The following is a 17,363-nucleotide window of genomic DNA, read 5'->3' on the forward strand; positions in this document are numbered from 1 at the left end:
TGTGGCCACGAGAATAAAAGAGCACGAACGATGCTGCAGAATGTGCCAAACAGAAAAGTCGGCGGTGGCAGAGCATGCGCTTTAAGACAACCACAGTGTACAGTTCAGCAAAACACAGGTAATAGCTAATGTTGACCACTTCTTCCCACGAATCTACAGAGAGGCTATTGAAATATACAAGCACAAAAACAGCTACAATAGAAGAGAAGAAACTTTGAAATTGAGCAGATCCTGGACACCAGCTCTCTGAATAACAAGAACCTTCCCCTTCAAGATCCAGCAACAGAATGACGACAACAGCCAATCAGATAACTCCACATCTCTCGGCCAATCAGGTTCTACCAGCATAATAACTGTTTACAATACGCTGCCAGCTATAGAATCAACTGACCAATCGCAAAACAATAGTGTAGTTCAAGCCACTTATGTGCATAAATACAACCTGAGACTCCGAAAAACTTGACTTTGATCCAGTTTATCAATTCTCCTGATGATGCCAACCACTAGTATTGGGGAAACGTTGAGAACTAACTCAAACGGACGACAGTCTTCGAACCCGAAAAAACAATTTTTGTCATACCCTATGTTCGAAAAAAGCGTGTTCGAACATCGCACCCTCTATGGTTCACGGATAGCGTGCGTAACCTCTATATTGAAAAGAAAAGAGCATTCAGGGAGTATAAAAGTGGACAAGGTGACCTATCATTGTTTACTGATAAAAGAAGAGCGTTGAAGAAAGCGATAAGGGATAGTAAAAAGGAAGTTGAATCTAGGTTGGCAGATAACATTGGCTCTGATCCGAAATAATTTTTTCGATACGTCAATAATGGATGCAAGGGGACAGTTGGCCCCCTCTCGATAGGAGGGTCTAGGTTAGAGAGCAATGTTGAAATTTGCAGTGCTTTCAATGACTTTTTCGCGTTGGTTTTTAACAGAGATAATGATATTCAATATACGGGTGTTGCATGGGGAAATAAAATCCTCAACGATATTCAAGTGGAAGATGTGGAGGTCCTAAATCTTCTAAAAAATATATGTGCGAGCAAAGCACCAAGACCAGATGATATATATCCCCGGGGTCCTCAGGGAATGTGCTAATGAATAGTTAGGGCCAGTTGCACAGATATACAGGAGTAGTGTTGCTGACGGTATCGTCCCAAGGGATTGGAAACTTGCTAATGTTGTTCCGATATTTAAGAAGGGTAGTAGAGAAGCTGTGTCCAATTATCGTCCAGTGAGTTTGACGAGCTCCCTCTCAAAAATTTTGGAAATTATTATCAAAAGGCAGTTTGTGAAGTGGATAGATGAGAATAATGTATTGTCTGATAACCAGCATGGGTTCAGGAAGGGGAAGTCATGTTTAACTAACCTGCTTTGCTTCTATGATCACGTGACTAGGGCTTTGGGTAAGAGCAAAAATGTAGATGTTGTTTACCTTGATTTTCAGAAGGCATTCGATCGGGTCCAACATGGTAAACTCTTGAAGTGTTTACACGAGATTGGAACTGGGGGCAACTTTCTGAATTGGATAGAATCGTGGTTAAGTGATAGGTCGCAACGAGTTATGGTGAACGGGGAATTCTCTGGTCGGACAGGCGTCACAGGTGAAGTTCCTCAGAGAAGTGTCCTTGGCCCCATGTTTTTTCACTTGTTATCGATAAACTTGATCAGGGTATCAATGGGATAACTAGCAAATTCACAGATGATGTGAAGCTAATGGGGGTACTCGGGAATCATAGAGAAAGGGAATTGCTCCAGACCAACTTAAACAGGATTGCAGCATGGGCAAAAGAATGGAGCATGATGTTTAGCGTTGATAAGTGCATTGTCTCTCATTTTGGTTCGAGCAACCCACGGTTCTCTGACGAGTTGAATGGTGTCACTATCCCGGATGCAACTGGGGTCACCGATTTGGGAATTCTCATTGACAAGCGACTTAGGTTTTCTGAACATTGTTCAGCGGTGGTCAAAAAAGCGAATAGAATGCTTGGTCTCATTTTCAAAAAGGTCTCTTCGCGTTCTCCTAAAGTCATTCTTCCGCTTTTTCGAGGCTTAGTTCGTCCTGGACTGGAGTATGCTGTAAGGTTTTGGAGACCATACCTACAGAGGGATATAGACTTGGTTGAAGGAGTGCAGAGAAGAGCTACGCGTGTCCTTATTGGCACACGAGGCTTGAGTTATGAAGAGAGACTTCATTTTTTGAATATGTTTACATTGGATGAATGCAGATGTCGAGGAGATATGATCGAAGTGTTCAAAATTTTCAATGGGATGGATAGAATGGACCATGAACTTTTAGTACACTGCCAATCGACTGCTTTTACAAGGGGACACCAGTATCGATTAGTAAGGGACAATGCAAGGCTATGGTGTCGCAGGGAATTTTTCTCTAATAGGGTTGTCAATAAATGGAATAGCTTACCCCGGAGGTAGTAAATTGTAACGCAATTGATACGTTTAAAAAGAAATACGATAAACATGTTGGGGTAAATCGAGAAGCTATTCATACTTAGAATAAGACAACCATAAGTATTCTTTATGGGCATTGTATAATATTTTATCATGTGTATATATTGTTTATAATGTTTCTTATTACATTTTTAATTGGGTTGCTTTATTTTTGAAATATATGACATCCATATTTGTTATGGCCATCTTTTTCTCAGCCACCTCGCTGGGCATTTTGCCTGTTGTGGTGTTGTATTTGTACCATCAACCATTTTCAATCCACTGCTGGATGAAGGTCTCCTCTAAATTTTTCCATTTTGCTCTGTCTGAAGCTTTAGCCATCCAGTTGACTCCAGCCAATTTCCCGATCTTGTCAATCCATCTTGCATGGGCATGCTTTCTCGCACGTTTAATACCACAGGGTACCAATCTAGAATACTTGTGGTCCATCTGTTGTCCTGTCTTCTTGCAATATATAAAGCCCATTTCCATTTTAAACATTTAATTCTATCCATGATATCATATATCTTTGTGTGGTTCTTTATCCAAGTGATTTGTTTTCTGTCTCTCCTTGTGATGCCTAGCATACATCTTTCCATGCTCTTTTGTGTTGTCTGTAGCCTCTGTATAGTCTTGCTTGTGAGTGTCCATGTTTCAGCTCCATAAGTCAATGCTGGTAGCACACACTGGTTAAACAGTTTTCTTTTCAGGCATAATGGCATGTGACTCTTCAGAATTACACAGTTTCTGTCAAAAGTACTCCATCCAATCCTGATTCTTCTGTTTATTTCATTAATGATTCCGTTGCCCATGGTAATTTCTTGTCCCAGGTATACATAGCTTTCTACTTCTATCTCTGTGTTGTTTAGCAAGATTGTCCTCTTCAACGCAAAGGGGTTGAACATAACTTTAGTCTTCTGCAGATTCATTTTCAAGCCCACCTGAATACTTGCTTCGCCAGTTCTGGCATCATTTATTTTAGTTCGTCTGGATTACTGGTTGAGAAATGCAAATGGTTGAGAAATTCTCCATTTATTTTAATTCCTTTTTTATCCCAATCCAGTTTTCTGAATACTTCTTCTGAAACAGCAGTCGAGTTTCGGTGAGATAGTATCACCCTGTTTTTGACTCCTTTTCCAACTTTAGTCTTTGCTTTTCCTTTATCCAAATGAATCGTTGCAGTTGCTTCGTCATATAATTTCTTGATGATATTGTGTGTGTGATGTAGGTCTTCTCTAGCCCAATTACATCTAGAGCTTTAACAACAACAGCAGATGTGAAGACAGAGTCAAATGCTTTGTCAAAATCAATAAAGGCCATACACAATGGTAACTCGTATTCCTTGTGTCTTTCTATAACTTCCCTGGTTGTTTGGATGTGATCCATTGTACTGAATCCACTTCGAAATCCTGCTTGTTGTTTTGGTTGAGCTTTGTGCAGTTTAGATTCAAGCCTATATGTCAGCACGTTTTTGAAGATTTTATAAATTACTGATAGAGACTGATTGGTCGATAGTTCTTGATATCCTCTTTTCCACCCTTTTTGTAAAGAAAAACCATTATTGTGTTATTCCAATCTTCAGGCACATCTGATTTTATAAGACAATTTGTGAACAAAGCAGCTAGCATACTGGCAAATTCTTCTCCTGCTTCTTGGATAATGTCTATTGAAATCCCATCTTCGCCTGGGCATTTCCCTTCTTTCATACATCTTATAGCCTTGTAGACTTCCTCTTTCAGCACAGGAGCTACTTGCACAAATTTTGCTCCATTTTCTTTTCTTACTTCTCCCTTTCCTCTGTCCCGATCCTGTTCTTCATGTTTGTATAGAGTATTATAAAATTCCTCAACAATACTAATGATTTCATTTCCATCTTTTGTGATGGTTCCATCTTTTTTTAGTGCAAAAATTTCTTTTCTCCCAACACACAGTTTTTGTTTTGCTGATTTTAAGCTCTTATTATCTTCCAATACTTTCTTTACAATATCACAATTAAACTTCCTGACATCTTCTGTAATTTGCTTTCGTACTGTTTTACAAAGTTCTGCATATTCCACTTTTGATTTAGGGTCATTCTTCTTAATCTGAAATTCTCTCCGGTCTTTCAACAGTTGCTTTGTTTCTTCTGTTATTTTCTCCACCAGTTTGATTTCTTTTTCTCCAGCTACTTCTTTTAGGGTAGTGGTTAAAGTTTTATTCATCATGGTGACACAGTGTCCATCCCGTGGTGTTATATAGCAAATCAAATCAGTTCTTCAGCTCTAACTGGAATTTATATCTATGTTCTTGAAACTTTACCATATCGATGACAGTTTTTGCACTTTAGATCAGTGGTTCTCAACCGGGGGTCATATGGCCCCCTTGTGGTACTGGGATACTTCAAGGGGGCCACGGAAGAAAATGGAGAAAGGGGCCATGACAGGTGGTTTGGAGAGCTGAGAAGAAAAATAAGGTGTGGAGAAATAAAGATTTTATGTTAGTGACTAACACTTACAGTGAGAGTGTGAGAGAGAGAGGTCTTTCAACAGTTGCTTTGTTTCTTCTGTTATTTTCTCCACCAGTTTGATTTCTTTTTCTCCAGCTACTTCTTTTAGGGTAGTGGTTAAAGTTTTATTCATCATGGTGACACAGTGTCCATCCCGTGGTGTTATATAGCAAATCAAATCAGTTCTTCAGCTCTAACTGGAATTTATATCTATGTTCTTGAAACTTTACCATATCGATGACAGTTTTTGCACTTTAGATCAGTGGTTCTCAACCGGGGGTCATATGGCCCCCTTGTGGTACTGGGATACTTCAAGGGGGCCACGGAAGAAAATGGAGAAAGGGGCCATGACAGGTGGTTTGGAGAGCTGAGAAGAAAAATAAGGTGTGGAGAAATAAAGATTTTATGTTAGTGACTAACACTTACAGTGAGAGAGAGAATCCAACAAAACCACCCATAAAACTAGGGCCTCCTTTAGGGCATGGACTCACCCAGGCCTCACCACCTACATTTTGCAACAAGTTCCCTAGGATGGGGTTTTTCTCAAGTCCCCGGCTAAATTTTTCAGACCCCCCCTTTTCTCTATATGAAAAGGCCCCGGGCTGTAGCTCTGTCAGTCCCACTCTTGTGAGGGGTCATGTCCAGGGGCCTCATGCCCATAAGTGACCCCACCTTATGATATTTTGTATAGTACAATATTAATTTTGAAAATAAGTAGGAAATATGTAGGCTGTTTATTTCCAGCTAAAGTATGGGACTACCATAGCATCACTTTGCCTAAGGTGGAGGCCCCATAATGTTGAGATGGTTCTGATAGAACTCTGACTAGCGGGGAGATCAATATATACCAGGCTAGTGGTCTGGAGGCCAATTTTCTTTGCAAAATTTTCATTCAGTATAAATTCACTGAAAAAAAATCATTTCAATACATATAAAGTGTCTTGCTTCTAGATGAGAGTTGAAAACTCTGGGTAAGACAGGGGAGCCACAAGAAAAAAATATGGTTCAAAGGGGGGGCCATGGGCAAAAAAAGGTTAAGAAACACTGCTTTAGATAAGTTTCGCTCTTTCCATTCTAGTGTTAAGCCTTATTCTACATCTCACCAGTCGATGATCACTTCCTGTATTGAATTTGTTAAGAACACCGCAGTCTTGGATCATATGCTTCTTATTAGATAGGATGTAGTCTGTCTCACTTGTTCCAGTTGGGCTTCTCCATGTCCACTTTCTTTGGGGTTTCTTCTTAAAAAATAAATTCATGATGCATAACTGTTCGCTCTCTGCAAATTCGACAAGTCTGTTTCCTGTCGTTTCGTACACTGTAACTATGACTTCAAACTGAGCTTTCACCATTTCTTCTCTCTCCAATTCTGGCATTGAAGTCACTCATTACTATTTTGATATGGTTTCCTTTACTATGCAACTCGTCTAATTCTTCATAAAAGTCTTCTACTTCTTCCTCAGAATAGCTTGTTGTTGGTGTGTAGACTTGTGTAATCTGTATCCGGTATCTGCTTGATATTTTCATAACCAACTTTGCAACTCTATCAGATGTACTATCTAACTCAACGATGTGATTTTTCCACTTTTTATGAATGAGAAATCCTACTCCACTGGTTCTTCCATTATCTGCTCCTCTATAGTAAAATATATAATATATGTCCACTGGCAAGTTCGATTTTCTCCTCTCCCTTTTTTCTTACTTCACAGATGCATAAGATGTCCCAATTTATTTTTTCCAGTTCTTCTATCAACTCCTGCAAACTATTTTCTGAAGAAAGAGATCATGGCCAAGGTCATCATCTTAGGCCGAACACATACTGGGGAGTCGAACAAAGCGAGCGATTTAAAAAGAGAAAATACATCGATGCTCATCTCGATGTCCCCTCACATACTGACGAGGCGGAGAGAGCGAAAATGACCGCAGGCGTTCTGAAGGGTAAAGAAGAAAAGCCTTTGAGCAGGAAAAGTGACATCTTGCCAACTAGTAACCCTACCAGCCTGTTCATGCCAAATCAATCAGTTTGGCAATATTGGAGGATTCCAATAAACCAGCAGTTCTCAACCAGTGCTCCGTAGAGCCCTTAGGGCCCCGTGGCTACGCGAGGAAAATAAATAAAAAAAACCAGTAAATTTGAAAAAAATAATTACTAATATTTTTGAATAATAAAAATAGGTCAGAAACTTTGATGAATAAATAAAAAATAGGCGTCCGGGGTGCCGCCATAGAAATTACATACCCGAAAGGGCTCTGTGGGTCAAAAAAGTTTGAGAAGCGCTGCAATAAACCCGTTAATCCTCAAAAGACTACAAGTCCTGATATATGTTTTTAATGACTTCTTGTATCAAACCGTTGTTTCGAATATTATTGCATAATATTATTATATTATAATATTACTGCATAAAGATTTAAGTAATTATACTTCAATCAAGAGACAACAGAATTAGTTAGACACTGAATAAAAATACATGCCTATAATCCCCAGAAGCTTATTTTAATACTTTCTAAAGAAAATATCACCATTAATGAGATGAAACGAGAAGTTATCCATACACCTCCATGACGCAACTGTAATTTTTTTATGGCCAGCGTATCACTATGAAAATGATTGTTATTAGCGATAAATGTATACGTGGTCGTTAATCACAAATTATCAGAGTGGATCCATTATTTATGACATCCCAGAGTTATAGATTCCTCCTATATGCAGGGCCATCTTAAGAGCATCATGGGCCCCCGGGCCAAATGATTTTTCTGAGGGCCTACCTACCAGGCAAATTCTCGAAAATCTCAACCACATCTCTCTTTTGTGAAGCCTTATTTATCTTGAGGTCTCCCGGGCAGTGCCGTCTTAAGGCACGGCCCGGGGGCCTCAAGAGGAAAGGGGCCTCACAAAAATGAGATCTGGTTGAAATTTTAAAGAATTTGCCTGGTAGGGCCTCAGAAAAATCACTTGGCCCGGAGGCCCATGAAGCTCTTAAGACGGCCCTGCTCCCGGGTCGTGCCCTGGTGGGCCCATGCCTTAAGACGGCACTGCTTTTATCCGGCATGTTCTATGCATAACCAATTTCAATGAACGCACAGATGATGCAATAAACTGGCTTCGATTTTGTGAGAAATAGAGATATGTATTGTGTGTGAGATGTTCATTATTTGTATCAGAAAAAAGCTCGTGTCTCTTTCATAACACAAGGCATTCCAATTCAAATCCACGTAAATAACAGATATTCAGTACAATAAAATAAAAGAGAAAAAAACAGAAACCGTGTTTCGACAGTGTTAGTAAGTGATGAGCAATCATCACGGTGTTTATCCGTTTTCCTAAAAAACGGGTTCTCAATCTCAAACATTTTCCAACCGCGCCGCCCTTTTCTCTTATGAAGAGCCATTGGCATACGCAAAGGGGGGATTTGGGGTTCTAACACTCCCACCTTAAGCCAAGATTATAGTGTAATTTTGACGGAAAAAACGTAAACCCCCCCAGAAGGAAAAACATATCTGAACCCCCACCCCCCCGAGAAAATTCTGCGTACGTCTATGTGAAGAGCAGTTGTAAGAAAAGCATTTCTTTGAAAAACCTTTGTCAAGACCACTGCGAAGTTGCACCCCTGACAAAGGTTGGCGCGCACAGTTTGAGAACCCCTGCTAATCCATCAACGTGTTGACAAATCCAGGGCCGTCATTCGAGGGGGGGGGGGGCTTTTGAAAATACACTAAAAATGGTATATATACATACAAATATATATATATATATACTAGGGAGCTCTGCCCCCCCTGTCGCATTTGGCGAAAAACCCCTCCCCCCCCTCTTCTCATCACAACATATCTTGTTTATTTCGTCCCACTTCATCAGCGTACTATGGAAAGGGACATGTGAAAGCACCAGCTTACTGAAGAAGCGAATATTATAATAAGAAAACAACAAAAAACAAATGTGATTCATCAAGTACCCCCAGAAAACTTGCCCATGGGGGTCCCCAGACTCCAATTCGCTGAATTTTAGTGGGGCCCAGACTGGATTTATCTCGGGCTACCGATGTGTTGCAAATTTTACATTGTTAAACAACAAAAATCAATGAGATTCATCAAGGGACACCCAAAATGAAACCTGTCAACATCTCCATGGGGCCCCGACTTGGAGACTTGTCGGACATCTCCCCGGTGAGGGGCCACAAAAATTTTAAATTTTTATCAATTTTACAACGAATGAAATCCAGGGCCCCCCATCCAGCAGCAGGGACCCAATACCCAGATTTTTAGTGGGGGACGCAGACTGAATTCTGGATTTATCTCTGGCTTCCGCTGTTGCAAATTCACTGGATCACTGGGCATTCCAATAGAATGCCGCACGTGGATCACTGGTTGAGAACAGCTGGTATAGACAGTACATAGATAAAGTTTTCTTTCTAAAAGATTTTTTATGTGTTTGTGGGGAGGACAGGGTTTTTCCGCCCCAGCGACTGCATAATGATTTATAGTGGTATATAACTTATGATTTATAGTGGTATATAACTTATGATTTATAGTGGTATATAACTTATGATTTATAGTGGTATATAACTTATGATTTATAGTGGTATATAACTTATGATTTATAGTGGTATATAACTTATGATTTATAGTGGTATATAACTTATGATTTATAGTGGTATATAACTTATGATTTATAGTGGTATATAACTTATGATTTATAGTGGTATATAACTTATGATTTATAGTGGTATATAACTTATGATTTTATAGTGGTTTCCCAGTTTCCGACAGAAATTTGCCACCCTTTGCAAAAAGTGCAATGGGATGGACGGAAATTTACGAAATATCTATCTCGTTAGTCCCAGTAAAATTTTGAAAAATATTCATGTCTAAAAAAATGACGGGGGGGGGGGGGAATTAATCCGTAAAATGCTACCACAACAATCGTCAAACTTTTAAATTAGGATAGACTGGGTTAAGCACCATGGGAATCGAAAAGAAGAGAGAGTGCCAAAAATGGAAAAACATCCGAAACACCCCCTCCAAACCAAATGGGTGTGATGATGATGATCCCCCCTCAGAAGTTTTCTTTTTTTTCCAAGAGAACGAGGAGAAAAAAAAAGGGGAGAAAACTGACCAATCCCCAAATAGCGTCTGATTTAACCTCGCGATGAAAACAAACCGGCTTGAAAGGGTTGCGTACCTCTTGGAGCTGCCTCTTTCTCCTCCTTGTCTCGCTGCCCGAGTATGTGAGTCACAGAACAAAACAGTACATTTGTTTTCGCCGCACTCTCATACCTCTCCGCTCACATCTCCAGTATGTGTTCGGCCTTATGGTAGCCTGGTCTAACTCAGAGATTCTTAGCACCCTCTGTCTTCATGTCTTGCTGGTTGCTGCCGTAACCAGGGACACTCAGACTGCTGGGGACTGAGGGCCTTAGTTCATAGAAAGAGTTTATATTTCTTTTTGGCCGTAATCCTCCATGCTGGCCAGTGGAGGTTGGAGGAAGCCCATTGGCGTCCGTTCACCATGTGTTAAACATGGTTACTTACAGGCTGCACCATGAGAAGGTGCAGATTGGACTTTAAGCCTCTACTCCTAGTCGATTCCTTCAAGTCCTCATAATGAAGCAATTAAAGAGTCTTCTCCTAGTTAACAAATAAAGACTATTCAACAGCCCCAAAATATATATATATATATATTTACAAACCTATTCACCTAATGTAAACAAATAAAAGGAATCAATTAAGAAATTAAGGATGCCCGCTCTGAAGCAAATGTTCTGAACATATTTGTCAAATCCTAGAATTTCTTTACTTGGATCTTGTCGTATTTTAGAAAATTGGTTAATTTAGGTTAATCACTGATTTGAAACTATTTTTGACCTTCAAGCTCCCTAGAAACTGTTCCCAAATGGAAGGAGGAGCTGATTTTTCTCGAATATGAAAATTACTACTTACAGTGGAAACGATAAATTTTGGTCTTGTCTTTCTTGTCTTGGGTGTTTCAAATTGGTAGCCCTGGAGGTAAGCTATTCCATTTATTCACAACCCTATAAGAGAAAAACTCCCTGCGACAAACAAAAAGCCTAGAATTGTCCCTCACCAATCGATACTGGAGTCCCCTTGTCAAAGCAGTTGATTCACGATGTATTAATAACTCATGGTCTATTTTATCCATCCTGTTGCAAATTTTAAACACTTTGATCATATCTCCCAATATCTGCGATCTTTCAATGTAAACATTTTCAAACAATTAAGTCTCTCTTCGTAGCTTAAGCCCTGTGTGCCATCAAGAGCATGTGTGGCTCTTCTCTGTACCTCCTCGACCAAGTCAATGTCCCTCTGTAAGTATGGTCTCCAAAACCATATTAAAATAATTTAAGACATCTGATCAGTTTCGTTAAATAAATAAAATTAAATTATAAACATCAAATAAAAATATTGATAGAATATTAATCAGATTGATTGAGTCGATTAACTCAACAATAATTTTTAACCATGATTAACAATTGATCAATTAGTCAACCCGATTAATTGAATCAGCCCTAAAGGTGAGTAATATGCATGAATTGTTTAGCTGTTAACAAAATACAAAAGTAACAATTTTTGTTAGTATGTTGTGAAGTTTTTATTTTGTAGTCATACATAGAAAAAAATCAAAGAATTTTATTATCAGTTTTGTTAGGAAAAGAAAAAAAGCAGAATGATCGTTAAAAACTATGTTTTATGCAGGGTGATTCACTATTGCATGTGCAAACTTCTGTGAGTAGTAGGTGACTCAGACGAATCCAAATCAGAAAACACAATGCAAGGTGAAAATGTATTCATCATGTGATAGAAGGCATTGTCGGAGAATCGGTAAAACATCTGTGCAGGCAAACTGTCATCTGATAACCAAACATCAAGATAATAGGATGAAAGGTTTCATAAATGTGGTGTTAACAGATATCCATCTAGCATATGGAGCTGCTGTGCACCTGTACTGGGAGTGCTACCTGATGAGGCAGGCGTATTCTACACCACCAGGTTTGTATGGCATAGTTGCCAACTTTAGAGAATGAGAATTAGGGAGGTTTTTGTGCTGATCCGAATTCCGTACAAAAATGAATACAACAGGGATTTTTGAAAGAGGTATAGGGATTTTTCATAATGAAAGTAAAATTGAAAAAAGGGATATTTCCCCTTTTCAAAAATGTGACATCGTACAAGTCATCACCGACCAGCACCAAGTCACATATCATCACCGACCAGCATCAAGTCACATATCATCACCGACCAGTAGATTAAATTACCTGCCATTACTACTCTCAAATTAAATCTTGTCTCATCTACAAAAAAATTGCCATTGGGCCTGAAACGGGACATATGGTTCATGGGCGGAGATATGGGGGGTGGTTGATGCTCCCCCCAACAAAAATGAAATCAAGTCTTTTTTCCATTTTTCCAAGTAAATTCTTTGGGAATAATTTTTTCCCCCAAAAGCAGGGATTTTTTGCAACCATGGTCAAAATTTACAAGATATGAAAAATTTTCTGGAGTCGTGGAGATGAAGTAGAAATTTGGGAACCTCCTGGAAAATAAGGGAGATTTGGAAATTATGTAATGGCTACATCAAAGATTATGTGAAACTGGTTCCTTTGAGAGACATTCTATGTATTTGGGACGAAAGACACATACCCCTGAAATGGAAGAGATGGTGTTTCATCATGCAGATGACAATCCAGTTCCCAATTTTGAGGCACGAATGCGAGTCAATCTCCCCATTTTGCCACAGAGAGCAAAAGGCCTACAATGATACAATTATTCAATCATTACACTTCACTCATAGTTAGAAAAATTGATGGCAGATGGCTACACTACACATAACACGCAACACATAGAAATAAACTTCATGTTAGGTTCACAACACATACACCCACTTCCCATTCGTTAGAAGTTCTGCAGAGAAATATGTACAAAATGCACTTGTGGTTTAACATATGACAATCTAAGTGCCAGCTCATGAACAATTGATACTTGCTGTGGTCTTCTCAAAAACTACCATCTGGAGGTTCCTGAACTCAAACCAACTGCACCCATACCCTAAGCAGCACGTACAGCTACTGCAGTCTGAACACAATCCACTGGCATCACAGTGGTGGTCTGCTGAAGTTGGTTTCCTGTAGTTTCCAACTTCAAGGTGTGAATACAAGCTGATCTCCTGATGAAATTTCTTGCCACAGAGAGCAACAGGACTACAATGGTACAAATATTCAATCATTACACTTCACTCACAATTTGAAACATACATAAATGCCAGCAGTGAAATTCATGCATAATACTAGATACACTCCCCCTTCTGGCACAACTCACTTGCTTATCAATTACCCATGGTGATAGGACCAGAGTTGTGCTCAGTTTAAAAGAAAGAATAGGATAGGGTCATATCTCTTGCATGAATATCTGTAGCAGCCGCGGCCATCCGAGAAGAAGTTTGTAAATGCAGTAGCGAATCACCCTATAGACTAGAGCTTCCCCGAATTAACAAAACTTTGTGTTTTTGAAATATTTTAAACTTAAAGATAAATAACATTATGGTAAACCATTTTAGAAAGTATAAAACATGAAAAATACCTCAGTTAATAATTTCCTGGAGTTTAACTGATTGTCATCTTCCATAAAAATACTAGACAATTCTTTGAAAACTTCAACTTTTTGTCTATGAGAATAGATTTGATCCAATTTATTAATATAAAATGGTAAACTGGCACGCAAATGCAAAATACTATAAAAAACATACTTTCTTAAATGAAAAGCGCAATCAATGTCTTGGTAGTTTGTGTTAGATGTGGAATTCACCACTGAGTACACGAGAGTTGCACATGCAGGTTTTTGTGAAGAAGCTTTCTCTTATCTGCCATCATTTTATGTCACAACAGCTACCAAGTTTGATATGCTGTTTGTGAATATCAGCATTTCAGTCTTACTGATTTCTGCTTCCTTGGTAGCCATTAGAATCAATGGTACAGTAGTTTGATTACAAAGGTTTTGATGATGCAGGGTGCTCAAAGCATACTGAAAGGAAAATTCATTTGACTTTTTTAACTAGTCCTTGACTTTTGCTTTCCTGACCAAATAAACTTTGATGGACTGCTCCATTAGAGTAGTGTTGTCCAATCCAATCCATCAAATCCGAAAATGACTATAAAGTTGCTGTGTTATAGTTGATGAAATAGCTGTTTTATGCAATAAATTTAGATATTTGAGTCTGCCATTCTCACAAAAAATTAAATATGTTGGTTTTCTTCAGTCACATAAAGATTGGCACCACCAGTGCATAAGATGAAGAGAATCCGAGGATTTCTTTCATTTCACCACAGTCACTTTATGCCCATGATGGTAAACTAAATCATGGCCTATTATTTATGGTGTTGGACCATTATTGTGTTGGTCAATTTACTTCCATAACTGAGAAGATGGTGCTTAAATCAATCAATATGGAAACCAAATTGCTGTAGAAATGTGTTTTTACAGTTGTCGTGGACTACCTCTCTTTCACAGTACCTAGCTCACAGGGACAGAGCCAGTTTTCAATCCATAAAATCACTGAATGTTGTTCGGTTTGTTAGGAAGAAAAACATTTTCGGGAAGTGATGCCTGTTCTAAATTGGAAATGAGAAAATGGTGATGGGTGAATATTAGTTTTTTTTCTTCAAATTTTATTAGGGTTATCCCTGCTGGCATTTTGTCAGTTCAATTTGGCTGCTAAAACAAAAAAGTTTTAGAAAATGGGATAAAAAGAAGAGAAAATTGTAGTGCTGTTTGGAAAAATATTGGCAAAATAACAGTTTTTAGGTGGAATTTTACTCGTGAAATAAACATTTTGTTGGAGTTAGGCATTGTAACAATTGGCAGTAAAAACTCACATTGTACCTGTTGCTGGCTAAGGCAAGACTTCTTTTTGGGGAAATAAAAACCAACTCGCATTTGCACTTTGAACTTAGAAAACCACAGAAAACGATCTTTAGTCAACCAGCACATTGTAAGATCGTTCTATCAAGATTTCACAATGGCAATCAATCACTAAATGTGCTACACAACATATAGTCCAACTGCATTGTCCCCCCACTTTATGCTAGAAACATGAATGTGCACATTTCAAAAACTTGGGAAATGATGTTTGAATGTTTACTCTATCCATGATACTCTTTGAATGTTATTTTACTAAAATGTTTCGTAACATATTTCAATTGGGGATACGCATTCATATTTCTGGCAAAACTTAGCAAAATAAGTGATCCAACCAGCTGATGACCCTAAAAAGTGTGAATTTTCACATTCATGTTGTATCGGAAGTGAAATAAAGTGATATATGATAATCGGATCAAGTTTCAAGGCCAAGATCATCAAGATTCTTTTGAAATACCTCTGATCATGTGCTAGCCATGGGGACAAGGGAATTACGGGTCCCTTTCACCCTTTCTAGGGAATTCCTGACCAAAATGTCCAAGGTTTGCTCGTCGACAAAAACAATTTCAGCATCTTTTTTCGAAGGAAGACGACTTAGTCTATTGCAATGATGTTGATGCTCTGTACGTTGCATTGGGGCATCAGTATAATCCCCTGGAGTGGAGGTTATTCATAGATTCCTCTAAAACCAGCTTGAAAGCAGTACTTTTGCACAACAGTAACGAAAACCCCTCCATTCGCATCGCTTACGGGACCCACATGAAGGAGACATGAAATTACGGATGGTTCAGTATATGAAAGACATGCCTGGCACTTTTGCGGAGATTTGAAAGTCATTGCCCTTGTACTCGGTCTTCATCATGTAAAAATACCTTCTGAACCGCCATTAATATTAGAATTTAAGCTATTTTAAGTTGTGAGCAAATGTGAAAAATATACGTTTTTCAAAATTTTAAACGTTTGTTACTCAAAAACTATGCCTGACACACAAAGTCTGAAAGCAGATTCAGAATCAGTGGGGGAAAATACTATAAGAATGACCATATTTGATCAAAGAAACAAGAAAAAAGTTAAGTTTTGTTTACCAGTACAATAATTTCCAACACTTCAAAGAACCAGTGGAGGAGTTTCTCTGCTCTCTGTGTGCTAGCTGAATCATGCAAGTATCAAGCTCTCAGAGAAGAGATGATTCGCGACAATATTGTCGTGAGTGTCAGTGACCAAAGATTGTCTGAAAAGCTTGAGCTGGAGCAAGGTATAATGCTGGAGAGAGCTACGACCATGGCAAGACAATACAAATCGGTCTAGAAGCAGCAAGAGGAGATATATAACCCTACATTGAGAACTAGCTCAGAGCCAGCCAGAAACCCGGCAAGGGTTATAGGAATCAACAAGGAAGCCATGGCTCAGAGTCTGAGAAACAAGAGCAATCAACGAAGGAAAAACAGGGCCAGACCAGCAGTAGAAATGGAAGCTACTGCTTCTCCTTTGTTTTTGGTGCAGATGAGCAAAGTTTCATGACAACAATTCCTGTCCAGCCAAGGACACTATGGGCCATAGGTGCGGTAAGAAAAATCACTTTGCTAGAGTGTGCAATTTGAGGGCAGCTATTAACATCATTGCATAAAGTCAGGACGAAGAGGTCGAGGTCATTCCCTGGCTACTTGGTATCATCCGTATCATCACGCAAAGAGACTTGGGAAGAAGACATCTTAGTTGGAAATGTCAAAATTGACTTTCTGCTAGATTCAGGAGCAGATGTGACAGTCATCCCAGCCACTGTCGGGTAAAAGGCTTATATCCCTCAAGGGACAGAGTCTGGGTCTTGTCTGGTAACTTCAGTCATCCCAGCTAGTCTCTATAGACGAAAGAAAAACTGATTCCCCACCCCTCAAAACTCAAGCCACCTGACCGGAATCTTTCGAGACCTGGTGCAGCGAACTTGAACGTCAAGGGAATGTTCGAGTGCCAACTAACTTGAAAGTCAGCCTGCCTCGACATCTGCAAAGTCTATGGGATCAAGGTACCCGATCGTCCGCAATTGTCAAGAGAGCATTGCTTCCAACTGAAATTGATTCAGACTCAATGAGTGATGGCTCAAACCTAACTCAAATCAACCCGGAAAAGGAATTTCCATGAATTTTCAATGGACTTGGAGAACTGAAGGGGGAATTACGAAATCAAGCTGAAGCCTGGTGCGGTGCCTTTTTGTAACATTACCATTTAGGCCTTGTCGGAAATGGTCCTTTTCTAGTCATTTTTATATTTTTATTACCTTTACATTGATTCCGGGATCGATCGGCGAGATCATGTACCGCCATGTTTACGATCTTTTATGCTGCCAGATGCTGAATGCCATAGTTCTACAATATTCTATGTTCATATGAATATGTAAATTTTTCAAATGTTACGTTGATTCTAGTGCCGCCGAGTCTCGATACGGATTGGTTCCGGGGGAAATTTTCCCGTTGATTGTTATATTTCACCTGTGATGTTTACATCCCCC

The 17,363-nt window shown here is 39.2% G+C and overlaps 1 protein-coding gene across 3 annotated transcripts in view; it reads right to left on the reverse strand.

Annotated features, from left to right (window-relative positions):
• Positions 1-17,363, reverse strand: part of Rgl (Ral guanine nucleotide dissociation stimulator-like) — a 153,517-nt gene that overhangs the window by 78,247 nt on the left and 57,907 nt on the right. For all 3 annotated transcript variants that reach the window (XM_089233416.1, XM_089233418.1, XM_089233417.1), the window contains one exon: positions 13,523-13,607. In XM_089233416.1, the coding sequence (XP_089089542.1) occupies positions 13,523-13,607 (85 nt within the window). The remainder of the gene's footprint in view (positions 1-13,522; positions 13,608-17,363) is intronic.

Source organism: Pholcus phalangioides, unplaced genomic scaffold, assembly GCF_987345545.1.
Source record: "Pholcus phalangioides strain wild (caught in Gottingen) unplaced genomic scaffold, Ppha-v1.0 ptg000007l_1, whole genome shotgun sequence".
NCBI lineage: Eukaryota > Metazoa > Arthropoda > Arachnida > Araneae > Pholcidae > Pholcus > Pholcus phalangioides.